General features: G+C 37.4%; 1 protein-coding gene across 2 annotated transcripts; it reads right to left on the bottom strand.

Moving 5' to 3' along the window:
* Positions 1–13,052: 13,052 nt before the first annotated feature.
* On the bottom strand, positions 13,053–26,506 carry ZNF148 (zinc finger protein 148). Of its 2 annotated transcripts, XM_074145547.1 has the most exons (6): positions 26,167–26,506; positions 24,860–24,985; positions 21,690–21,813; positions 20,934–21,017; positions 14,992–15,110; positions 13,053–14,645 (listed from the first exon to the last, which is right to left on the bottom strand). In XM_074145547.1, exons 1-6 carry the CDS (start codon positions 26,494–26,496, stop codon positions 13,053–13,055), a joined length of 2,376 nt encoding a protein of 791 aa, XP_074001648.1. In that variant the 5' UTR covers positions 26,497–26,506. The 2 variants fall into 2 exon arrangements, with proteins under 2 accessions (XP_074001648.1, XP_074001649.1); XM_074145548.1 differs by lacking the exon at positions 24,860–24,985 and having other exon boundaries at positions 26,167–26,496.
* Between the last annotated feature and the right edge of the window lie 251 nt (positions 26,507–26,757).

Below are 26,757 nucleotides of genomic sequence, written 5' to 3'. Positions count from 1 at the left end.
GCCCTTTCAGGAGCGCTCGGCGTTGGTCTCCGTCTGCTCCTATTTAAGTCGTGGCCAATTTTCAACATTTTCCTTCTTGGCAAGCGAATCCAGCCGGCAGCACTCCGGCAGCGGGGCTGCCTGCGTTCCCGAGGAGCACGCGGCTTTTCCACACCCGGCACGCGAGCGGAACCGTAGGCTGACATACACTGTCACTTCTCCAAGGACAATCAGCAAAGCGGCCGTCACGTGCAAAGCGGTTCGCTTTCTCTTAAAGAGCAGGCTTCGGAAACGAAGAGGTACCCGGAATGGAAGCGAAGCGGCTCTAGCTGCGATTACTCACACCAAGTGTGTGATGATGTGGAACGGTACAAATTCCCCCAGCGCACGCTCGGGGTGGCTGCGTGACTCACAGCTGGCTCAGCCACCACCGTGTTCCCGCGAGCCTTCCTCCGCACCGCTCCGAGGTCTACACCACCCTCAAGGAAAACCATCGCAAACCATCTGAGAAAGAAAATAAAGGCCTAATTAAAAATTCTTCCTCCTTATGCTGAATACCTTAGCTCTACTGGGAGGAAAAATGCAACTAAAAGCTAAACTAAAAACTTTGTTTTATCAAAGTCCAATTCTTGAGTGCTTTTAGGGCCAGCAATGGATGCTGCGAGTTCCAGAGACCAGCAGAAATCCTTCCCCTCAAGCTACGTAGGTCCTCAGGACTGTCAGATGGAGCATCCAAAGCCCGGCAGACCTGAGTATGAGGCATCCTGAACTGTGATTCGAGCAGACTTTCGATAGCCCATATGGTGTCATTTGGTGGAAACTGCTCCAGGGGATGGAAACTGGAGATGGATTTAAGAGAGCGAAGGAGGTGACAAAAGTTTACGTGGGATAAAACAGACAAACGGAAAAATACAAGGGTGTCCAAGATACAAACGTGGCCTCCAGAAACAGGGAAAGCAGCAGCACAGAGGTGGGTCAGCAAGAGAAGATATGAATTTGAAATACCCACAGGTCTGAGCAATCCCATGAAACGTGGGTGGGATTGGTTCTCAGTAGAATGGACGTTAATTATCCCATACCCCATCATGGTCTTCTTCAGTTGCCAGACATACCCATCTTTCATAACACAGCAACGTGCAAGCCTATTTCCATGTACGCACACAGCACGAACTGGGAATAAACTACACGATTTAGCTAATCACATTGCTTAATGAGCTACAGACAAACCCCAGATCAACAGTAAAACGAGCTGTTACACATGAAGAGTACGTTCTCGGACGAAATGAAGAGCCAGCCGCCTTCTATTCGACTTCGCTCATAGTTGTAAACTGCAAAATACTTTGCTTTTAAAACGCATTTTACCCGATTTTGTCCAGTGCGTGGTAACAGCAGATATTGGTGTAGTACCTGAGCATCACCACAAACAACGTTCTTGTTTCAATTCCTTAAAGTGGAGTTTCAGGCAACAAGAAGGACTCTCTGAGAGCAAACGCTGCCCAAATGCGTTTCTGCACCCGACGGGGGGGCTCACGCTGTCCTCACGGCTCGTTTTCAAGTAGCTGCAACATCCACCACTCTCACTATGCGTTTGACTAGGGGACTCATCATCCTCTCTACTTCCATTTGACGCTCTCCTTTAAGCCCACAAATACCGTCCTCGAGAAAATCCTCCTTTCCCACTCCTGTTCTGGAGGAAAAGATGACTTTGGTGCACTGGTACCCTTTCACTTGCTTATCCATCTTTCCAAGCTGTAACTTTCTTAGCCTGAACTGTCTCTAATTAGCTTTATAACAAAAGATGATTTCAGGAACTGGCAAGACAAATGGAAGAAAATACAGGACTTGAGAGAAAACAAACAAGTCATCCTTTGAGGTTCCGACGAGATCCTCGGCTTTGTTCTCACGCGTTACTGCGGGGTCGAGATTACCTGGCAATTACCCTGAACATATTCCCAGCACTCCTAGTCGGTGCTTTACCATCTCTCATGACTCAGTTTCTCTTGTGACAAGACAAAAAAGCTCCTGAAGAGCTTTCAGAGTGGAAAAATTCTACATCTTGAGCAGTCATTATTCATATTACAGCAGGGAAATATTGTTTTTATGAGTTACACTGCTAAAATCACAGACTCATAGAATGGTTAGAGTTGGAAAGAACCTTAAAGATCATGGAGTTCCAACCCCCCTGCCATGGGCAGGGACACCTCCACTAGAGCAGGTTGCTCAACGCCCCATCCAGCCTGGCCTTAAACACTTCCAGGGATGGGGCATCCACAGCTTCTCTGGGCAACCTGTTCCAGTGCCTCACCATCCCCACAGGAAAGAATTTCTTCCTGGTATCAAATCTAAATCTCCCCTCTTTCAATTTAAAACCCTTTCAATTTAAAACCGTTGCCCCTCATCCTATCACTGCATTCCCTGATACAAAATAATGGAATCCTCTTGGTTTCACCTAGGCCACGCTAGTGCTTTTGACCCAACAGCAGTTACAAAAGCTCTGTTACTTTGGCCTCTCTGAAGCGACACTAACAATCACATCTGACCATGAGAAAAAAAACATATATGCAAACAAAAGTGAAAACTAACATATGTTCAGTGTCACAGCTTGTACTTCCACAGCTGGGCCAGCTTGTTTCTCTCAGGCTGTGCAGCTGAGAAGGTATCACCTCCTCTAAATTAAGGCAGCTACTGCCAATGTACTGACCTACGTCAAAGCTAACAGCCCAAAGCTTGGTTTGGGACCAGGCACCCAAATTTCTAATCAAGAGGCCTGAAAGGTGCAGCCACCAGCCAAAACAAGCGCCAAGCCACTGTGCTACCAGCAGGCAGGGGCGTACCATCACCACGCAGCGCCGTGCCTTGGCTCTCCTGCATAAGACGGGAGGCGGACTCCAAGTGGAAAAGGTGCCCAGGGAGATGGGCTCCAAGTGGAAAAAACAGCAGTTACTTGTACACCCAGCAAACATCCAGAGGTAAGGAGATATAAGGGAGGGAGGCGCTGGGTCCCATGCTTCTTGCATGACGTGCGTGGCTGCCGACACTGGCAAAAGTGATGTAGCTGGCCAGGCTGCGAAAGATACGCACACACGTTTTAAGATGGAACCTCACCAAATTATCGTTATTTAATCCCTGCCAGCGACTCGTACGTGTATGCCTTTGAAATTCAAAAGCGAGAGCAGATGCTGCAGCCTGAAGACCAGCCCTGACGTGAAAGGGGAAGGACGCCTCGGAGGAGGCAACTTACCTGAGGGACCAGGGCAGGGCTTCTGAAAGGACAGCACACACCGGCTCCCTTTTAACCCCCTTCCAGTGGAAAGCTCTTCTTTAACCTCCGTATCTTGGCAACTAAAGCAGACAGAAAAGCAAACAATATTCTATAGGAAACTATCTTCCGTTGATTTGCCAAGTGCAACGCAGAAGCCCAAACCCCGGCACCGACAAACTGGCCGCTCCTCCAGGCTACCTCCCCTAAACCAACCCACCTCCAAATCTCTCTGCTTTCATAAACTGCTGCCTGCTCTGGAGCTACAAAATAGCTTCTCCTGTGCACTGCAAGAAAAAATATTAATTTCAGAGAGAGAGATTTTTTTTCCAATCCTCTAAATAAACAAATAATCAATCATTTTAACAGAAAACTCTCCTAGCAAAAAAAAACCAAAAAACCAGAACCAACCAAACAAAAAAACCCCAACTTAATTTAATGGAACATTTTTCTCACTCAACACAAAGCGTAGGTTCTGGCAATTGTTTTCACATCAAAATATTGGAAAATGTCTTCTTTTCAGTATCACTTTCATGATTAAAATTGTCAAATAGTAAAGTCGATAAGCAGAAACCATCAGCTTTGATTTCTTATTTTCACCACATAATTAAAAACAAATAAAAATCAGTATCACTAATGTAAGCAACCATAACAAAACTAAAGGCAAGGAGGGTGGCTGAGTACGCGGACGCTGCTTGCTCAGGCACACTGCAAAGCGCACCCACATTTTAAAACTATTAAACACGAAACCATTAACAGCAGTTACTCTACTGGCTGGATGTTAACATACCATCTTAAGTTCTCGATAAGCTGTTTTAAAAAGCAGTACCAAAACACGCGCACCGGAGTAACAGCGAAACAAAGTCAGCGAATCAAGTCTTGGTAGCTGTATTCATTCCACACTTCAGCAGTATGGGACAGCAGTGACGATGGCCTCGCACGGCTTAGAGGGACCGAGGAAGGGCAGCCATTCCTGAGGCCAGTTTCTGAGGGTCCCTGCAGAAAGGTCTGTGCTGATTCCATCGGTCACTGCCCTGGGGCTGTGCGTGGCCATCCCTGCCGGGGCTGCTGTCCCCCGGGGGAGACGACAGAGCAAACCTCATGAGAACCCTTCCTCCGCTACCACGCAAATTCAGACAACTGGCTTCAGCGTCCTCAGAAGGGGTTTAGGCTAAAGCCAGGTGAGAAGCTCCTCTCCTGCAGCCACCGCTACCCAGAGGGGGGTTTCCCCGAGGTGGCTGGTGGAGAACGCCCAGGGAGTGACACTGCGGGCTCCAGGACTGGGGCTGTACCCACCAGGTGGAAGCCACCATCATCCTAGACCCACACGGCTCTTGCTGCAGGGCTCACCTGATCACAGCTCAAGTTTTAGCACAGAACTTCACGAGATTTTTTTTTTTTTTTTTCTTCTTAAAAAGGTATTGTGCGACTTTCAAACATTTTCTTAGACAAAACTTGTTCTTGCACGAAGTAAAATCAAGAGAGCCACGCATTTCACAAAAATCAAGCCTTTATCAGGAGTGATGCTACCAAAAGATTCAGGGAAAACAATGCATTTAACACGTGAATAAATAAAGGCGAGAAAATTAAATTATCAGTAAATAATGCTACAGGGCACATTTCTGGTTTTGTAAGTGCATAAATGCCATGATCTTCAATTTTTTTTTTTACACATTTGCTTCAACGATAGAAAAATCTATGTTACATATTAAATACTCTGTATACTACCCACGCTACGCAATGATGTAGCGCATACACCGCACATTGTTATCCAATAGGCTAAAAACTCGAGTAGTAAAGTTCACTTTTCTTGCAACTGAGATTAAAACAAAGTCCTGATTCTCACTTGCATGAAGAGTCGCTGGCACTGAATAAATTCCCTCTAGTGTAAACAAGATCACAAAAGGAAAGCTGGTCTAATACTGGGTGTTACTATTAAAGTGATTCCAGTGCAATCTTCTAAGAAGTCCAGGATTTAAATTAAGGTCAGAGATTCTGTTTTCCATAATCAAAAGAGGCAAGAAGGATACCCAAAGGGGGAAAAAACCCAAATAAGTTTTATACATCTCAAGTCAAATATTTAAATATTTCAATTAATTGTTGAAGGTATCCCCTTCGGTTCTTGTGCAACGATACGTATCTCTACATGCCTTCATCTGTCTCATTAAAAAAGATTTTGTTTGAAATTATCTAACATGAAAAATACTGCTAAGTCTATTCATAAAACAGTATTCTATATTTTTATTTTCCAAACAGCAAGTGACCACATTTAAAATGCATCATTTGCAAATATAAATTATCAAACTATTAGTTTAATTAAAAATAAAGCAAAAACATAACTTCCCTTAGTATCACAATACATAGAAGGGTATTATAAACCCCCCAAAAGACTAAGTTAACCATTAAGAAAACAATAATGTCAAAAGTGATGAAACTCATTAAGTCACTTAATGAATAAATCAATCCTAAGAATACAATACCATTCACCATGATTATGTAAAAAAAAAAAAAAAAAAAAAAGGCAATTTTTCATTGTATTATACAGATAAAACAATCCAATCCTTCATGCCACATTTTGTAAACCATGATATAAATTACACTCACAGTCAAATGAACAGGAAGAGTCACTCCCAAAATATTTTAAGTTGCTTTTAGGGCAGAAATAGAATCATTTAAAATATATCAAGTTTAACAACAACAAAAGAAAAAATTCATTTGGTCAAGCCTGCTATCCAAATAGTTTTATTTCCTGCAAAACTATTTTTGTCTTTTTTGAATTATGAAATTTAAACGTTTCTTTTACATATTAAATGTAAGTGATGTGTTGAACTACATTTAATCCTTTTATACTTGTATCATTTTTGCCATGAGTCCTAAATATCTTTCGTGTACCTACACCCACACACTCACACACACACTCTTGATATCAGGAAACTCCTCATTTCAGAGGAATAAAGAAAGACACACGTACTGATTTCTGTCAGAAACGTAAGGGATATACAAATTCATACTTTCCAGATTCCTACAGAACCATCTCTCACCTATATACATACTTCTACTAATGAAATTCAGGTTATGGTCTTTTGTCTGATAATAAAGGGACGGAATAGATGTCGTAGGATAAAGAAATACTGTATAGTCATTGAAATAGACCTATTATCCTAAATTTATCTATACGGATTAATTTTTTATTATTATTAATTGAAATACAAAGAAGGCATATGGACTTCAGGAAAATAACACTATATCAGAAAACGCACCGTAACAGTGTTCCACTATATATATCATCAGGTTTTTCAAAACACAATTTCTTCTGTACACTAGATTTTGTATTAATTGCTCTGTCTTCAAATTCATCATATTTCCAGATCCGATTCAGCACTACATAGTATGCCTTCAAAATAAAAGGAGGTCACTTGCTTTATTGAATACCAAGTTCCCTTCCAGACAGCATTAAAAGAAAGACAAGACCAGACAGACAAAGTCCAGTATAATTCATTTCTGACAATGAAAATTTCAACCCCTCATACTGTTGCAAAATTCCTCCTACTGAAATGCTTTACTACAATAATAATAATAATAATAATAATATAATAATAATAATAAAAAGCATACATTACATATAAAAGATACCAGTGTACTAAAAGTGACAGAAGTGGACTAGCAAATCCTTCAAAGCACATTTTATATAAATGACTAGCATTTAAAAACATTTTTTTCCTATAAAATGTAGGTCATATACATTTATAAATTGGGGGTAGGGGGGGTTCTAAAGCAGTGATGACTGTTCAAATAGTTATGCTGCTCTGTACAGTCTAATACCTATTCAATTCAAACTATAAGTTTGACGCATAGTTTATCGGAATAAACCCATCTCATCACCTCATAGCTCATAATTTGAAAAATTTGCAACTCGAATGAAGACGTGACTTGTAAGTTCCCTGTTTATCTGTATATGAAATAAGAAGAGAACTACTCCTTTCTACTAGAGGCCCAAGTCTCATCAGTTCAGTATCAGGACTTAAAGACTCCAAATTTAAGCAGAGGAATTGTCAGGAATCAGCGCAGAAGCAGAATAGTATCTCTCGTCCCTTAGAGACAGAGCTATTCAACTTTTGCAGTCCTCCTCATCGCGCAGAAGTGCAGCCAAGCCATCCATTTCCTACTCAAAGCAGCGTACGGATGAAGCCATACATCTAAAGACTGTCCCCTCCGTGACTGAAAATTGTGCTGTGTAAACAATGTTATACACTCCAGCAGGAGGACATTTGAATTTATTTATAAAAAAAATGCTTAAGAATATTCATTAACTCAAACAAGGTTATTAACTCCCAAAGGTATTTTTGGAACTTATCCTTATGCTACTCGTAACGTTAGCACTGTCGTGTATTATTGCTTACAAATAGTATATCATCATATGCCTTCCAACAGAGCGGTACTGCCATCAGTCAGGATGTATTTACAGGCTTTTTTGTTTGTGGTTTTTTTTGTTTTTTTTTTTTTTTTTTTTTTTTTTTTAAAACAAGCTATAAAAACATTACATACTTTACAGACAATACAAATACTCAAGTCAAACAAATGGAATGCATAACAATAAGAAACGTCATAAAGGAAGACTGACATAAGTCCTTGATTGTCAAGACACATTTATATTTATATATAAACTCTAGCTGTGCAGAATCAAAGATTCAATCATAGGTACATCCTTATTTGATAAATCATCTTTACAGCATGATATTGCATAAAAAAATAAAATAATGTTGTTTACACAATATTACCTTTCCATCCATTGGATTAAGGAAAGCAAGAAACAACTCTTAGAAATGTTTGCTTGCCTCAGTTTGTGTTTCCTACCAAAAGATGTCATTTTAAAAAGGAAACGTAAGGTTTCATATGCTGAGTAGAGCAAAAGCGACTATAAATTTATTTCCCTGACACAAAGCAAATTAAAACTGAACAAAAGTTTAAATTTTAACTTAAAGACATGTCTTTCCATTAGCAGTAATACTCTTTTAGTACTTGTCCTTTGCGAAGTGAGTTTTAGCTAAATGCATTACATGCCTAACATAAACATGCATTACCCGAAGTTGAATGAACTTTCAAAGTTACAAGGCTTCATTTTAGTAAAACATTTAACACGAGGAAACTAATTTTCATTTGCTTCAGTACCAACCATGTAATTTGAAAGTTCACATGTGTACTGGTACCGACTGCATAAGCATATTTCTGCCTGTTAAAATTTCCAAACGGATTCCCAGGAGTATTAGGATTTTCCCTGTAATTTGTAATGGTATTAAAACAAGCAAGCAAAGAAGAATAAAAATCAAAGCTCTCAAAGGCAAGAAAATTTAGTTAGCAAATATACATACATAAAGTAATCCAATGCTGCAAAATTCAGAGTGGATTCATCCAAATATTCTGGTTCATTTCAAATAGTTACTACATGAGATACAAATACTATAAAAATATTCTGAACAAGCATGGAATATAGTGTATCTGTCCAGGTGGAAAGTTTTCATAGGAGAACATGAATACTTTAGAATAAACTCCAAAAGTTACAGTAGAACCCCAATAATTCGCAGCAATGCCTTAGAAACCCTTTACAAATGACAATTTTGAAAATAGTGAAGCAGGCAATAAAAGCAAGGATGTCACATCACAAAATGTACTTTGTTCATTTATTTTGACAACTGTAATTTAGTTTTCAATACTTCTTCTACCTCCCAGTATACTCATATAGATTCTGTAGTATACTTGGGTGAAGTAGTACAGTATTACTAATAGGAGACCTCGCTACAGTACTTTTTAGACCATTGCAGAGAGGTGGGGAAGAGACCATCGGGGATGTATAAACCTATCAGATGCTCTGATTAGTGGTCAGCGAATTAGCAAGATTTTACTGTACTTCTCAATTAACAATGAAAAGCTCCTATCATCAAAAAAATTGACAAGTACAATATAAAAATAATACAACTGTTATTTCACATGAATACTTTCTTGTCCTATTTTCTTCTTGAAACACAATTTTCCTAAAGACAACACTAGGAGACACAAGATCATAAACATAGTTCTTTTATCATCCAATTTAAAATTGTTTACGTTGTTATTCGTAAACCAACATACAGCAATACACATGGTTAATCCTTCTCCCCAAACCTTGTAATTTATGTTTAATTCATTCTCAAATCAAATGAAGAAAATGTAAATGCCTATTAGTATACCATTACAAGCCGATTCCTTCATTGTCTGTTATACTAATGGTAAAACATATCAAAGGATTCATGCTAAAAGGGACACTGTCAAGTAATTTAGGACCAAAATATGGCCTATTAATATGTGCGTATATACATATATACACGTATTGTGCATATATATATAATTTGGTAATAAAATGTCATCGATTCCCTCTGTTTTAAAAACATCCTTGCTCTATCACTAGGAGATATCCCCAAAAGATTCCACCTTACACACACACACACACACACACACACATTCAGTGCTTGCATGACCTTTAAGTAAGAATGTCTGTTGTGAGCTCTGTGGAATATTAATGCTCACCCCAGCCTCATGCTGACTGACTGAACAATATCAGGACAAGACCAGAACAGAAAACCAAAGTTGCTTTTTTCCAGACATACACGGAAAAGTAAAAAAAACAAGCGCTGACCAGATGAAAATGAAAGGTGTGCAGCTGCAGCAGATTAAAAGCAGCAAAACATGAGCAGTGGAAAATATTATTAAATAATGTAATTATTAAACAAGCTAGAGCTTTTTATATAGTTAAACCGCCCGGAACTACACACACACTTATTCCAGAATAAAAGGGCATGTACTCAGGAAATCATAGTGAACTCCTCCAGTACAGAAACTTTAAGCATCAGGGGATGAACTACTCACACCACTGCTTTAATTGTACATGTGGAAGAACCGTACGAGATAGTCCCCGTGGGCTAGACGGAGACCTCACAACCTGTCCTAAGGCACAGAGAACAGCTGTAATGGCTCAGCAGGAGGCTAAAGGAATGAGATGAGATATAAGGAATAACAGTTCTTTATCTGATTCCCACTTTGCTCTGGGGAAGAGCAAGTTCCTTCACTCTGTACGACAGCACAACACCCAAGCAGTGACTCCAGAGTATGAAGATGGCATGGACCGAGAACTGCTCCCTTCTACTCCTCAATCACTTTCTCACAGAAGAGTATCAATGCAATAACTTTTTAAAATAAAGCCGAGTCAATCTCCTTCAAGAGAAACAGACTTTATTCCTCTTACCTCTCTATGGGGCTAGAGAAGTGCAGTAATAATCTAGCCCTTTTATTTTATTTTGGCTTTTACTGCTTGTTGTGTTTAACAAATACTACTATTAATGGCCATCTACGTGCAACAACAGGACATCAGACCAATGATGCCACCACAGTATTATTCGGGGAAATGAAACACTGAAAGCAAAACATGCGTTACAAGAGGTGGCTTCCTGGGATATAGGGGCCATAAGTACTATGTCTCTGCAAACTAGAAAGTCAAAAAGAAAGTCAAAAAACCAATCTGGCTATAAAGGAAGAAAAAACAGAGACATGAATCAGTTTAAAAACATTCTTTCAAAGAAATTTGTTTACATGTGTCATTAATAATCCAGAAGGAATTTACTATTCTCCCCTGATGTTCATTCTTCTTAACTCGGGGCCAAATATTCAGACAAAATTACCGGTAAGTCATAGCACGCTGAAACACTTTTCTACATTATACGCAGGGCCAACGAATCAAAATAGAATCTGTTTCCTTATACAAAAGTAGTAAGAAAGAAGTTTACATAAATTGTATTTCTTGTCAATATAAGAAGCAAGCCACAGACAACAAATGCACCTTCTCCCTCAACTGTACCAAGTAAAGTTAGTGCTATAATAGTGATACTGTAAGGGAAAAGAGACAGTGCGAACAGTTTCCTAGTAACAAAAATTAAGAAAAATATTGCTACTGATTTGGGAAGAGACAGGAACAGTTCTATGTCCTGCTTAAGTCCTGTCTTAAAAGACAGGATATATTTTAGTCCCTTGAGACGCAGTTTTTTCTCCTAGCTGATGGCTTTATCTGAGAGATATTAGCCACCAATAGTGCTGTAAAAGGATGCATATAATCCTATTTAAAAAAAAAACAAAACAAAACATATACATACATACATACCTATATATATATATACACAAGCGTGTGTGTATGTGTGTGTGTTTTTCCCTGGTTAATCAGCCTACATTAGGCTTAAACTGCCTTAAACTACCAAACAGTGTCCCTTTAGGGGAAGGTGCAATAGAATGAACATACAGTTCAAAAATCTGTAACTTGTTAACTTAAACTACACAATAGTTATGCTACTCAAATCTTACCACCTTAAAAATGCACACAGAACTACTTATCGTACCATACTGCATACTTCAAGACAAAGTACTATTCAAAAAAACATATTCATGGTACAGGGATAAACTTTGTAGTTTATTTATACTGTGAAATGCAACAAAAACTTCTGATCACTCGCCTACACTGGAAAAAGAAATCCTGTTCACTAACATTATTCAGCGGGTTTGGTTGGTAAAATCGTAACGACTTTCACTAAGCAAACACTAAAAAGGGAATTTGAATGCCCAATTCTTCAGCTTTTGGGGATACTTCAATAAATTTAATGATCTGAACTGTCAAAATTCTAGACAGAGAATTAAACCAGTTTTTACAGAAGCTAAGAATACCCAATTTCAATGCATACTGGAAAGAATAACTGGAGCTGTATGAGATGAAAATGATGCAACCGTATCAAGCCTAAAAAAATAATAATCTAAAAATGGTTTTATTTTTTTGAGAAATCAAAAACTATCAAGTCGACTAAGTGCTCTATGTTAATCGTTCTGAGTATGTAGGGTAAGGTACAATTAAGCTTTTAAATCTTGGAATACACGCTTTGTGTAAGCATTATGCAATTGGGAATGTCATCTACTGAGTATTTTAACTAAAACTTCAAAATCTTGATATCTGCGTATGAAAAATTCATTAAAAAGTTACATCTAGATTCAGCTGTACAAAGAAATACACATTACTTCAGGAATGAAGTAAAGGCTTTAGCAGTTAGGCATTTTGCTTAAAAAATGTTTAAAGTATTTTAAATTAATTAGACTTTTAAATAGTAGAGTTAGTCTTTCAGAATTCATTTTTTTCCTCCAAACACAACTCAAGGTAATGCAAAGCAGAAATAAGGGGCACATGGTCTAAAATTATTTTTGAGAGAGATGGAAGAAAGATTATTTTTCTAGAAAATGCCATATTTTAAAGCAGTATTTGCTTGACTTGGAAACTTCTTGTTTATTCTATGTGTTTATGTCAATTCCCTGCTGAAGAGCAATGACTATGCTGACAAGCTTAGAAATGACAATATGAATAGTATCAGACAATAAACTGTCCTCCCAAAGCATACAAGGAAACCAGTAAGGAAACAATCCCGGGGGAAAAGTCTTACCTGGGGATTTTGTTTATTTTAAATTTCATAAAAGGTAAAATATTTTCTGGATTCAAACAAGTGAATAATAAACTGCCTTTGATCAGGGCACCAACATCAGGCAGTTCAATGCAATGACTGGTGACTAACTCAAAAAAAAAAAAAAAAAAAAAAAAAAAAAAAAAAAAAAGAAAGAAGCAGTTATTGGTCTTGCTAATATCAGCTTACTTTTGTTTTAACATAGCGCTCTTAAAAGCTGTACAGAACTCCATCTTATACAGAGCAACCCTCTTTTGACAAATGTGTTCTAAAGTGCCAGTATTATTTACAAAGATTTCTTAGCCAAAAGTCTGGCCCGTTGTGGCATCAGGTGAAGAAGTCATCCCAGCCCTGCTATCGTTTACATTCACCAAGGGAAATTCTGGGAAATCAGCACTTGTCCCTGGTCCCCGGAGGTTCACCTGTCCATTGGCAGTGCTAAACTGAGATGACATTCCAGCTCTTGCCCCATGGTACTGAGCTCTAAAGGGCTGCTCAAAGGAGCTAATTTGATATGCTTGATGAACAGGCTGCGCCTCTGCTTTCTTCTGAGAAGTTACTTGATCTAAGAAGTCCTGTGTAGAGGAGGAAGAAGAATGATTTGCCTCGTCACCTGAAAAGGGAAAAGGGTGCTGCGAATCAGTAACCATTAGTCCAAAATGAGACTTGTCTGGAGTTGTTCTTAATGGAGAGCTCATTCCCGATCGAAAGCTATTGACGGGTATAGACGTGTAGACCTTCTCCATGGAAGGAAATGCTGGCTGGGTTGTAAGAGTCTGGTTATCAGTCACAAAATTAAGGCTCGGGTTGTTCAAATAGGCATCATTTTGGCTAGTTCTGTCCAAAGCTTGTTGTAAAAACTTTGAATATTCTTGTAACATACTAGCTTTATCCGATGAGGAAGCTTGAGAGCTTGTGCCAACTGTCTCAGATTGGGTGACCTCAGATACTTCAGAAGAATTGATTGATATACTGGAGGTCACCTCAGTGTCAGCCACACTGAAAGATATCTCATGTTGTCCATTAGCCTTGTGCGAATAATGATCTAACAGAGTTTGCAGTACCTCATCTGGAATGACATTTTTGTCATGGTTACCTTTAATTTCAACATTCAGTGCCTGTGTGTCCAATATTGAGGCCGTAGCAGTTTCATCAATGACGCTGGCCACAGCTGCCTGTGTTACTGAAGGTTGAGATGCTATGGTACTTACATTCAAGGCATATTCTCTACTGTTATTACTAGCTGCTTGTAGATACCTCTTTTTCTTTAAAAATTGCATTGCATCATCATAATTAGTGCTGCTGTGTACAGGTTTACTGGGCCCTTCCTGTAACGTGTCAACTTGATCAATGTCAGCATTACCTTCAGAGTCCAGTAAACTCTGCTTATCCACAAGATCAAAGGCATACTTGGAAACCTTGTTGTCTTCATACGTGGATAAAGGTGAAATGGTTTGACTTTGCTCAAGTGGCTGTTTCAGACTCCTCTTGCTGTTAACTTTTTTGAGAACGAGCTTGGGTGGGTGTATTTCTCCAGAATTTGCTTCTTCTAAGTGCGTCCCACTGACCGAAGAATGTGGCATCTCAACGGCATATTCCGCTACCATATACTCATCTTTTACTTTAGTGCTAGAAGAGTACAAAGGCAAATAGTCATTTTTGTCCTTCTTCTGGTCTGATTTATCTGTGCTATCCTTATCACCAGACTTCGTTTTCTCTGTTTTCTGCCTTTTCTTCTTTGGCAAGGAGCTGTCTTTCATAGGCATCGAGAAACCAGAATCTTCCTCCGATGGCAAAAAGCCAACTTTGGTGACACTTCTGTTCGGTTTCTTGTCGCGGTTCTCATGGCACATACGTTTATGTTTCAGCACACGATCAGTCCTGGAGAAAAACTGCAAAAGATTTGTATTAGTATTATAGAAATAATAAATATATTAGCAGAAAGAAAAGAAATCTTTCATTCTAACAAATTTACTTGACAATTCATCCACTTTACCAACTTCTAATGAAGTGTCAAAAAATATATAATCAATAAAATCAAGCGCAGAGAGTGACTCTGCTTGACCTGTGCACTAAGGCCGCCCACCTTAACAGAAAAAACATTCTTTATACATTTATTTGGATGCACACCCGGAAACATTTGCATACAACACCCAGAAAAAGTCCAATCTGTACTCCTTGGGAATTGACTGGTATTTTGGTTTTTTAATTGCAAAAGATCTCACTAAGTCATCTTACCTGCAAACAATATTCACACTGGTAAGGCTTCTCTCCACTGTGAGTTCTTTTGTGCCTTTCCATGTGATATTTCTGAATAAACCTCATACCACATTCATCACAACGAAATGGCTTCTCACCTGATAAAAAACATGTAGCAATATTAATCTAAACAACAACAACAAAAAAATCAATGTTCTTCCATACAATTTCCAGGTCAAATAATACATTCACTATTAGAAGTAATAAAGAAGAGGACTTAGTCTGTTGCTATTGAAAAATAACATAGGGCTTGCTCACTTCACTATTTTCCCAGGACTCAGTAACTGATGCTTCAAAATTATTGTAAGCTTTTACACTAAAAACCTTTAAAACCGTGTTCTCTCCCCCTCTTTTTAATGTAGGTACAGATATCTGTCTTAAACCTAACAAATGAAGAACTACAAAGATAGCTTTCCTAAACTGCTGCTACATAATTTTTTTAAGGATAGAGGATTGTATAAAAATACCTCCGTTCTCTCACCAACTCATTTAACTCAAACCCATCCCTTCTAGAAGAGAATTATGCATTTCCAAGCTTTTAATTTAAAGTTTTTGTAGGGCACTCTGTATTTTCCATATTTCCCCCCTGACCTGTATTTGTAATTGAAATAAACCTGAAAAAAACCTTAAAATTTTGGTTGGAATCTACATTTATGTATTTTATTTTAGTTTTTAAAAATAATTAATTAATTTTAAAAGATTTTATTTAAGAAATTAAGCTGAAAACAAGAAACCCCTGCAGCTGAACTGACGTTGGCAAACGCACAAGTTTTTCTGTTTGGCTGTTGTGTTTGTTTGTTTCAGTTTTTACTTTCATTAAATATTTGTTCAGACAATATTCATTGCCCTGAATTCATCTTCAGTTCTCCCCTTATTTTTCGTCTCAAGGAAGCCCTGCAATGATCCTTTCAGAACATGTAATAACTCTATATTTCTTTTAACTTCTGCCTTACATCTTCCCTCTGATTTTATTTTCTAGGTTTCTCCGACAAAACCCCAAAATTCCAAGTGCATTGGAAAGTCAGGTTTCGTTTACAGACGTTCACTATTATTTAATAGAACTCACCCTGAACAACAGCGACCTTTCCCCTTAGTATTTACTATGAAATCTTTTGAACTGACATAGAGATCAGGGATTGTCTTGGCAGCATCTGTCAACATCCTGTTTGTTCTGGATACTGTACTCCACTGATTTTGGGGATCTAAACCATCTACCTTTTGCTTCCAGAAATATGCAGACTATTTCTATTTTTTCTGAGGTAGTTTTAGTCTTTAAAATTATTTATTAATTAATTTTTTAAAATTATTAGTAATAATTAATTATTAAAATGTTAATATATTTTATTATTTAAAATGTTGTTAGAGTGCATATTTTCCATTTAGTATAGAGATATTTAACCACATCCTTCTACAAATGGAAATACAGTACCTTAAAATAAGATGCCAGTATTTATAGAAACTAGAATGGAAAATATCGCCCACAAATTTGCTCCTAGCCAGATCATTAATGCCCAGAGTTTCAACCTTCTTAATTCCAAGGAATTTCTAAATCTCTCTCTTTGTAAGCCTATGCCCTATTTTCAATTATTAATTCTTACTTCTCCATGTGGCTTCTCAGCCAATGCCTTTCTTGGATGAAATTATTCCAATTTATTCTCTCCTAAACCAAATTATCTCCTCTCTTAAGATCTTTCAGCTTCCATCAGTTCTTCTTCTACAGGCTCACAACCTCAGCATCCTAACTCTTCGTTCACATTTAGACAGAGACTAATTTTTACCGTTTCTTGCTTTTTTCAGCATCCTTTATAAATTATAACGCCTATCGTATCATCCTCTCTAGTACTGTCAGAAGCAAATCCTCCTCTCTGGCCTAACTCTTAACTTTCAAACTCCAGCTTCATTCTTCACGTTTGCTTTACTCATCAGACACCCTTACTACTACGGTGGTGTTCTAGTTTAATACTCGGGAACCCTTCCATTCCCAAAGACAACTACTTAATCCTTGTTACTTACAGTTTTCTTTGCCTTTGCTCCACTATTCCACTTTGTGTTCCTTTTAAGTCGCCCCTTTGAACTACTCTCCTTATGTTGTCTGGAAGTTTGCTTTCACATCTTCTTAAACTTTTTTAGAGCAGCTGTTTGGGATGAAAACTACCCTGAGCCTTGCAGAAGGCAAACCCAGTCAGAGAAGCAAGACAGCCGAGTCCTGTTCTAGCTCTGAAGAGCCCTCTAAGGAGCCATCCCACTATCCCAGGAAGGCTCGAATGCAGAACGCTTCATGATAGACTTACCTTCAGCCTTACACGCACTCCTGCAAGTGAATGGTCACAGAGCTCTTTAATGTGTGTCTACTGGAAGCTGGCTATTTACTGGCAGCAGACTCTCCCAGCTATCTATTCCCTTTTCAAAGCTTAAATAGGGCTAAACAGGGCTTCTGAGGTTTTCCATTGTAGGGTACCACCACCAGCAGCCATTTGGGAGACTTTGAGACTACACACGAAGGCACTGCTGGCCTTGCCTCAACAGGAAGAAAAGTTTGGGGACACTGCCCTGGAATTACTCAGTACAGCACAGAAAATAATATTTTTTAAGTAGAATTCCGGAACACTCTGAAAGTAAGATTAAGAAACTCTTTGTGAAACTGATACTAGACTTAATTCTTGCTTTAATCTTCATAAGGAAGATAATATTAGAAAAAGATTAAAAATTAATATGAAGATACGCTTCCTACAATAATTTTTTCCTAGCAGAAGCCTGAAACTTCACATGCCTTCTGAAAACTTATTGTACTTTTCAAACAGGATCTATCGCAAATGGATGAGATCATTAATAATAACCTTTTGCTAATGTAGGGAGCATCTAGGACACATTTTTATGAAATGTCTCGGTGAGTGGGAAAGAATCAGATATAGAAAAAAAGTCAAAATTTAAAAATACAATACAATAATTATATGCATTATTTATGAAAACAGCCTACGTTTTGTGTTGGAAATCTATTAAAACTGAGCAATAGAATTATTTATAAAGTGCAGTACAAATACTATGTGTATGAAGGCTGTAACAATTATAACACCCCAGGCATTTTAAAATCTAAACAGACAAAATACAAACTATAAAATACCAAAGGCGGCAATAAAAAAGCAGCATGACTGAATAATAAGGTGCTTGAATTGTTAGCCCCAATGTCGCTTTATTTTTTCAAAATGTAATCTCATTTTTTTGTGTTTAAAATGGTAAGTAGGGTGGGTTACGGAATTAGGACACATGAATGCATGAGTGGGTAAGGTGTATAAACACATCTCTAAGCCAAAAGAAAGCAGACATTTGAAAAAAATAAATACAGCATCTTTATGAGCCTAGTAAACTCAAAATATGAAAATATTTGTGTATGTGACCCTTCCTTCTCTTACAACTGAATGGTGACTTTCTGTACCATTAGTGACAAGTTTAGCAGCAGGGCTCTAGCACTGCTGCCCTCCTCTACATACAATTATTTCTAGTAAGTGAATTTTCTTTTAATGCAATGTCTGCTTTTAGATGCAACTATTTAATTATTTACACAGAATAAGGCTGGTCATTGATTGCTTCCTAACTCCCTCATAACATTTCATTTGAAGGAGTGGTTCAGAGAACCAAATTCAAATCACACTGGAGCACCTGTAAATTCAGGGCTTGAAACAGGCATAAAATGGGGCTTTTAAGTGTTACCACTATCTTCAACTGGCATAAAATAAACTGGAAAAACTGTAAACATCTTTTAAAAAGTAAGAAACATCCTATTCTTCATCAGTGTTTTGAAGACTGTACAAAAGCTGGTGCTAACAGCGATCATTCAGAGAGATAAAAAAAGCAAAATAAAAAGAAAAAAAAACCCAATATTGAATTTATAAGGAATATTTCTTTAAAAAGTATGAATAATACAAAGAGAGACTTCCTTTACTTCTATCAAAGTGAAACGCAGACCCACTGCTCACCTTCTGGTGAGAGAAGCAAGCTGAAAATTCAGCTTTTCTGGATGGGTTCAATTATGCAGTCCTGAACTACGGAGCCGCCCTACACAAACAGCTACGGCCCAGTAGGGACTATTGTCATATAGACGTGAAAGCACAGGCAGGTGTGCAGAATGCCAATCAGCTATACAATAACTGGGCCAAGTCAAAAATTAAGCAGTAGTCAAATACTCACTAACTAAATGACTAAAAAAAAAAACAACTTTTTCCACTCCTGGAAGCTGGGTGTTACATGTTTTCTCCTAACCAGCTACTAGTTGTCACCCAGGAAAACACCCAATTCAACAATTTAAACACAATCCCCATCTTCAGTTTCCCGCGAAACAACCAAACTATACCTCAGGATGCTGAGGAAAGGAGGAAAACAGTTATCTAAAAAGTCAGGTAACAATATGGTTAATTTGTTAAACGGCAGCTTATGCTCTGCTAAACAAAGACCAGTATATGTAAGAGCTGGCAAAAAAAACCTTGCAACCCCACCACCACACACCCTCCCTCCAAAGCTTACAATCAACACAGAACTCTCATTAGAGCTACAAGTTCAATTTAAAAAGATAATTACATCCATTTATAAAATATTTTCAGTCAAGTGTTAATTAACTGTATCGCCCAGACTCTCATTTTCAAAGCCACGTACAGGGAATAATCCTCTTTTTTAAAAAAAAAAAAATCTGAAAAACGTGGAGACTGCACTTAAATTTTTGCCTTTTTTTTTTTTGGGGGGGGGGAGGGAAGAGGGAGAGCGGGCAGATAGATGGAAGAGAGTGAACGAACATTCTTTTCAAGAATAATATCTACAGAAAGTGAAAGCAGCATGGTTCACCAATTCAGAGCCAGAGGAAAGACTAGGAGCAGAACAAAGACACTGGCCAGAAGAATGGAGGACTCTTCTGTGGCTGACTGGCTGAAGGAAACCTACTTAGTCTGGACTCATGGCAACCTAGGATACAAAAATCCCATAAACAACAGGGCATTTGTGCATGTAACTCCCTGTACACTGCTCTGAAAATTCATTTTGCAGAGGTTTTTTTTTTCCTCCCTCTCAACTCTTCCACATGCACACACTGCGCTGCGTGTTAGTAGCTTTCATATCCATTTAAATGCTCCAGCCAAGAAACACTGTGCACATTCACCAGCTCTGCTTTTCGGAAAAAGAGGCTGAGAAATTGGCATCTCGTCCAAAAGGACCATATTACAAAATATTTAAAGAGGGATTGAAAGGCCATGCACCAAAATGCCAAAAACCCAACTAAGCCAAACCTGTTCAAGAATGTGGTTTTGTGCGGTGCAAGAAGATAAAAAAACGGAACACGTATAAACTTTAACTCTCTTTGGCTTAAAACTTTGGGCCTTATTTGACCTATATTGCATATTTTTAAACTAAGGTTCGCATTTTTAGAACAGTTCCGATTTAAATCTTTCACACAAAAAAAAAAAAAAAGTGAAAAGTAAAGCTGATACTAATACCTTTGGGGTTAGGCATTTTGGCCATTTTAGTCCTGGCACTTTTCCATCAAAGTCCAAAATAAATAAATAATAAATAAATCTACTGAAATGTAATTTGGAAGTCCCTGTTGCCTGAATTAACTTGATACAACTAAAGATGGAACTGCTTAACAAACTTTTGACTTTTATGAAAGCACAAACTTCAGGATTTGCTACTCTGGGGTTATTTATAGAATACTACTTTCAGATTTGCTTACTTGAGTTTATACTCACTTTATAGCCAAGGAAAAATGGAGCAAGTTGAAAGCACAAAACCAATTTGTTTTTAAAAGTTTTATAACATCTGTTAAGTTAAAACAAACTACAACAGGGTTTTAGGCTGCATACTTATTACCAGAAACCTTGCCTGAGTGGGGAAACAGTTTTTAAGCACGCCAGTAAAGATACTCAAGGCACTATACTCACCAGTATGAATCTTCTCATGCCTCTGTAGCAGGTACTTCTGTATGAAACGCATGTCGCACTGACTGCACTGAAATGGTTTTTCACCTTGAACAATATAATTCCACATCCATGAGTTAATAACTACACACTGTTGGTTTTGATAACTACTTTTGAGGAATATTAAAATGTCTATTAAAAAACCAGCATCTGAGCGAATTCCAAAAATAATCTAATACCAAAAAAAACCCATTAGCCTTACTAAGTATATGAACTGCAGAATTCTTTCCATGATCCTAAGAGTCACATTAAGACTAGAACGGAAGAGTGATCTGAAATGGCTGTAATTTCCTCATGAGCAAGATCAATCACGATGCTGGCATAAGACTGCATTCAGGATACTGGCAAGCTATTATAATAGTAAGTACCTTTTTCACTTCTCCGAACCAGAGAGATACCTCATCAGGCAAATAAGCAGCCGGAGCACATTTTACAAAGGGGTCAATTTTGGCACTTAGGCTACAAGTCAACCCATTACTTTCTGATAAAGAAAGAAAAGAAACCTTGTAAACAGTTAGGTCTTCAGTTTATTAAACATATGTTGATTTATTTTTTTTTTTCTGGTATTCTTTTGACACTTTGGTGCATGGAATCTCTAAGCTTAGATGCCAAGTTAGCTACACTCTTAAAACTGAAATTCGCATAGAGCTGAAAACATTTTTAACATAAGTAAACAACTCTTTATATAGTAGAAAAGACAAATTTGAAGTCAAGCAGTACCTGTATGAATGAAGACATGTCTCTGTAAATGGTAGTTGGTTCTAAAGGCAGCATTGCAATGCTCACAAACATGAGATTTGTGGGTTTTCAGACCAAGTGATCCATCCTCATTTATTGTAAGGATCTATTTTAAAAAGAGTAAAATTTGTTCTCACACTACCCTCTAAAGATGTCTTATTAACTACAAAAAAAAAAAAAAACATTAATTTTTTCGATGCAGAAAATTTAAATATTTCAGGTAAAACAATGCTAATTTCTACAAAGCTATGTGTTAGGCTTTTAGGATACATTTCCAATTGCAGTCCAATCCAACCTGTGTCTCCTTGTGCATTAAGAGATATTTCAACAGGACGGAGACAAAAGCAGCTAATGGAAAATCAGCTTAGAGCTCCCCTATTCACAGCTGAGTCGCTTTATATGCTACTGTTTACTTTGTCCATCTGTTGGAAAGGACGCAAAGTAACCAAACCACCTCTGGGCACTGAACCATGGATAATCACATTTTAAAGCAAAAGCGAAAAGTTATATTCTTTTTTCACATCACGACTGTAAATGTTTGCTAAAAGGCATTAAAACTTATCCAGGATAGTCATACAAGTTATCTATATCTACATAATACCAATAGTCTCAGAGGCAAAATTTTACTTTAAAAACCAAAACCCCAAAGCCAAACAACCAAGAAAATAGTATTCTTCTCCCCTTTCAAGTTTTTCACTCAATAAAATATTGCTCACTCAATATACATAATAGAGCATCTCCTTGACAAATTCAACTTGCCACACTCAATTGCTTTGATGTCAAAGCCGCTATTTTCATATCAAGTCAAAAAACATAAGTGAAAAAAAAATAGCACCATATCTACCTTATTCAATAAGCCTCATCACAGGTTTTCTCTAATTTGTCAAAAATTTAAAAAAAACAAACCCCAAGCTCTCTACTATCTCTGGCAAGAGAATAAGAAAACCAGTAAACAAATTACATTTCCAAAAGTCTTACTTAACTGGAAACAGAACTATAAAGAGGAGCTTAAGTAACCTTAAGTAAAACAGTTTAGTCCCTTGTTATTAACAAAAAATAAAAGTCTGCTGGGGAAACACATCTGCAATTTAATTAGCTACGTTGATTTAGGTTTTATGATAATGACAGTGATGAGAAAGAGAGAGTCAACAACTGAAATACCATCGCTGCAATAGGAGCAAATAGCGTGGGATCTACTTAAAGAATTTTTAATTCTGCTCCATCAAAACTCAGCAAGAGTGAAAGTCTCAAGCTAACAAATTCTTGTGCATTCACTCTGAAGGACAAGCACATTCATACGTGTGTCAGATTGGTGTGTTACAGCTCCAGTAAGTCACAGATACAGACAATTATAAAAACTCTGTTCTGTAACAACATACAGCTAATGAAACACTGACTGGTTATTTAAAATGAATTTAAATACATGTTATGAAATGTTTGCCACATAGTGTATTGAAATTTTAAAATAATTGTGCAGAAATTAATTTCACAGTTATCCTAAGCCTGGGCTCTTCTACTGCATCCATCCATTGTACGACTTCTTAAATGAAGAAAGTTAACTTTGTCAATGCAGTTTCCCTAATAAAAGCAAAAAAAAAAAGCTTATGCATGCGCGTGTGTGTATGCGTTCACGTGTGTGTATGCGTGCGCGTGTGTTTGTGAGCATGGAAGAGGGAAAAGTAGACAGGATTCATAAAAGCTATTGACTTTTAAGTTATATGATGACTATATTAATATAAAATAAAGTCTAAAATGTCTCAGTAATTGACTTCCATTTGTAAAAGTCCCAGCTACCGTTTGGATGGAAAATCAATCCCATTACTCTGGGAATACTAAATTAAACTGCAGTAGGCTCTCACCTATGTCAGTCCTTCAGCTTCTTTCTGCCTTTCTAATCTGAAACCTTGAAAAAAGCGGAAGAGACACTGAAAAAGAACCTGTTTAATGATTCTCCTGAACATTTTTCAATCTTTTGTCATCTCCAAAGGCTAACGCTGACAGATTGGGAGATAAAAAGGAAGCATGCAAGTACACGTCTGTAGGAAGAGGAACACATGCCTCTCCTACCTTGCCATGTTTCCACGGAAGTGATCTCTGGAGATACTCAACCTACATCTCCTTTTTCTGTCCACGGGAGAAGCATCTTGATGCACAGGATTTGGAACTTGCTTCCATACCCAATCTGAAACAATTTCTCAACTTTCCAAGAATACTACAGGTGCAGCCTAATTTGCCAGTGCTTTGAGGAGGACTGAGGGGTCCCACTCAAAGACCAACAAAAAGGAGGTTTTGGAGTTTTTCTTGGTGTTAGGGTGAGTTTTCCTTCAACGTATACACAGTCTGGATCCATTTCAGAGTAGGCTTATTTTAATGCTGCTGTGTGATCACATATAACTGATTTTTGCCTGTCAGAGCAGCCTGTGTATGTTCTATTTTAAGTCTGAAGATTAATAGTGATTTGGGGAATTACTAGAAGATATAACACTGCTACCTCATGAGGTGAAATGAGTCTGGTTTTATCTGAAGTGCGTCTCAATAGAAGAAAATTGTTTTCAGACATACAGGGATACATACTCTTCATGAATGGATCTACAAAACAAATTTTGAAGTAACAAACCAGCAGCTATGGTAAGAATCTTTTGATATAAATAAATACATATATGAAGATGATTATGACCACAGGAATATTCCCTACTGGAAAATTATTTTATATATATTAGTAAACTTTTTAGAATTTTCAAAACTACCATTTTAGATTTCTTTTTAAAAACTTTTCATTACTATGCATGAAGCATATAAAATTATCAGGCTCACAGAAAAGCACAACTATTATTAGATAGATACAGAGAAATGATTTATAAATTGTCTACAAAGCTACTGACTCATAATTTAAAAAAAAATATTTGGAGAAAGAACTGCCTGGAGAGACAGATGTTAAAATATGTCAAGGGTTCATGTTGCTAAAAAGAGTTCAAAGAAAAACACTGTTATATCAGGTTTTGTTTTGGGTCTCTGGTGAACTTCAGAACTGCATCTTTACTGAGCAAACAAACAATTTCCAGCCTAACTACTTCAAATGCTAATGAAATTAGTCATAGTCAACCAAATCTTCAGGTTCTTTTAATCTTGGTTTTGCCAAATCAATGTCTTACTTTTGCTGGTGAACGCTGTTTCCTTTTCTTCTTTTTCTGCAAATCTACTGGCTCTCGTATTTGTTTTTTGTCTCGTTTCTGTTGTTCAGATGCATCAGTAAAGGTAATTTCTTGCTTTACACTGATCTGTTAAGATACCAAGTGCCAGTTTCAGGTAAGGTTCTCACTACAGAAAAGCAATTTTTCAATTTTAGAAGATGACAAACTGCTGAAACAGAAAACCTTTTTCTAAGGGAATTATCTTGTGGCTTCATTCTTTCAGAAATTTAAGTGAAAGGAATAAGAAGTGTCTTAAAGAAAAAGGGCATAGTTAATTTCTACAGTGACATTTTGATGTATCCTTTCATTCATCTCCCAAAGTCTTTTTTCCTTCTGACCTGTGGTGATTTTGAGATCAGTTCTTATATTAAAATCACTTCCATCTGTAAAACCATTCAGTTTTTCATACCTATTTTACTTTAGTCCATGTGTTGTCAATGCAAGATTTAAACGGAATAGTTTATCATATATTTAAGACAGAAGTATTTGTTAAGAAAACAAAAATAGTGCTAATGAAGTTTTTTCCAAAAAATAATCTAATGTAATAAAAAGCATGATACTCTTACATTTTTCTAACACCTGAAACACCTGATCTACAGCTAACAGAGTAGTGTTTTAACAATGCTACCTTTCTGATGATTATTCTTTGTATATAAGGCTATCTACTTTTAAAGTCCTGGTATTTCTCCTTTATGTTTGAAGGGTAACAGTGATGATGTGCTGCGTTTTCAAAAAGGAAGTCATCTATATTCTCTCTGGGAAAGCTGAGGTAGATCTTCTATGAGATATTGAGGAGGGGCATATTTATGGTCATGTATGAAGTGTCACAGTCCAACCTGCAGTGTGAATGCAACTGCTAAGCGTCCACATACTCTGAAAACATACAAGATGCTTCCTATAGCAAAAGAAACTAAATAGCACTATGAACAGCATAAACAGTATGCACCTTTTAATAACGCTATTTACTCTGGTTTGTAGTTACTTTTGAACATTAAATATATTTAAAAGAGCATAGTTTAAGGCATCAATTCTATGGTAACAGCCTGCTTATAAAATATTTATAAAACAGATACTTAAGATTATACTTAATTGGCAAAATTTATCCACAGCCAGAGGCAAATGACATTTTCATAAATAGCATCCATTCATAAATATTTTGATAATCGAAATCCAAACAAGCAATTAATAGATTCTTGCCAGAGCAGGATTAGACTACCAGATCAAGCTTCCTAGTAATTTCTCCAATATTTCATAAAGAAATTGCTTACAGGGACATTAACAGCATACTGCAGCCCTTGAGGAAGTCTATCTTGCGCATCCATGTCATCATCATTTTTTACCGTCTCCTCATGGACCATGAGTTCATCATGTGAAATCATTTCTTGCTGTCGAAGTTCACTTTCCTGTAACACTTCATCTGTTGCAAGAATTTCTTGGTGCGCCATAGTCCGATCTTGAAGCACTGCCTCTTGCCGTTCTCCCGATACTCCAGACTGGTCAGATACCGCACCCATCCCTACCATAGCCCTGGATGACTGCATTTGGTCTATGCCACCACATTTAAGAAATAATCCTCCCAGCTTGTCTTCAATGTTCATTCTTAAGTGCAATAACCTACAAAGAAAGTTTTAATAGTAAACATCTACAACAATCTACAATCTCTTGCTTAAAATTCTTTACTTAAAAACATTTTATCAGAAGTCAGTCAGGACTCAACACACACACACGCACGCACTCCTAAAACTGGTATCCAAATAAAAGAGAAAACTTGGATGTCTTGGTCCAACATACTCCTTTCACACACATGCACATGTATACAATTGAACACTTTCAAATAAAAAGTTTCAAATCAAAGTGCC

The sequence above is a fragment of the Numenius arquata genome, chromosome 3, assembly GCF_964106895.1.
Source record: "Numenius arquata chromosome 3, bNumArq3.hap1.1, whole genome shotgun sequence".
NCBI classification, from domain to species: domain Eukaryota; kingdom Metazoa; phylum Chordata; class Aves; order Charadriiformes; family Scolopacidae; genus Numenius; species Numenius arquata.
Note: the sequence above shows the minus strand (reverse complement) of the source record. Positions and strands in the feature narration are given on the sequence as shown.

Coding starts and splice junctions, on each gene's coding strand:
- ZNF148 (XM_074145547.1), bottom strand. CDS start 26,496: ATGAACATTGAAGACAAGCTGGGAGGATTATTTCTTAAATGTGGTGGC. Junction 21,814..24,859: donor AACAGCGTTCACCAGCAAAA/GTAAGACATTGA, acceptor TTTTTAAAATAG/ATCCTTACAATAAATGAGGA. Junction 14,646..14,991: donor AGTGTGAATATTGTTTGCAG/GTAAGATGACTT, acceptor AATCTTTTGCAG/TTTTTCTCCAGGACTGATCG.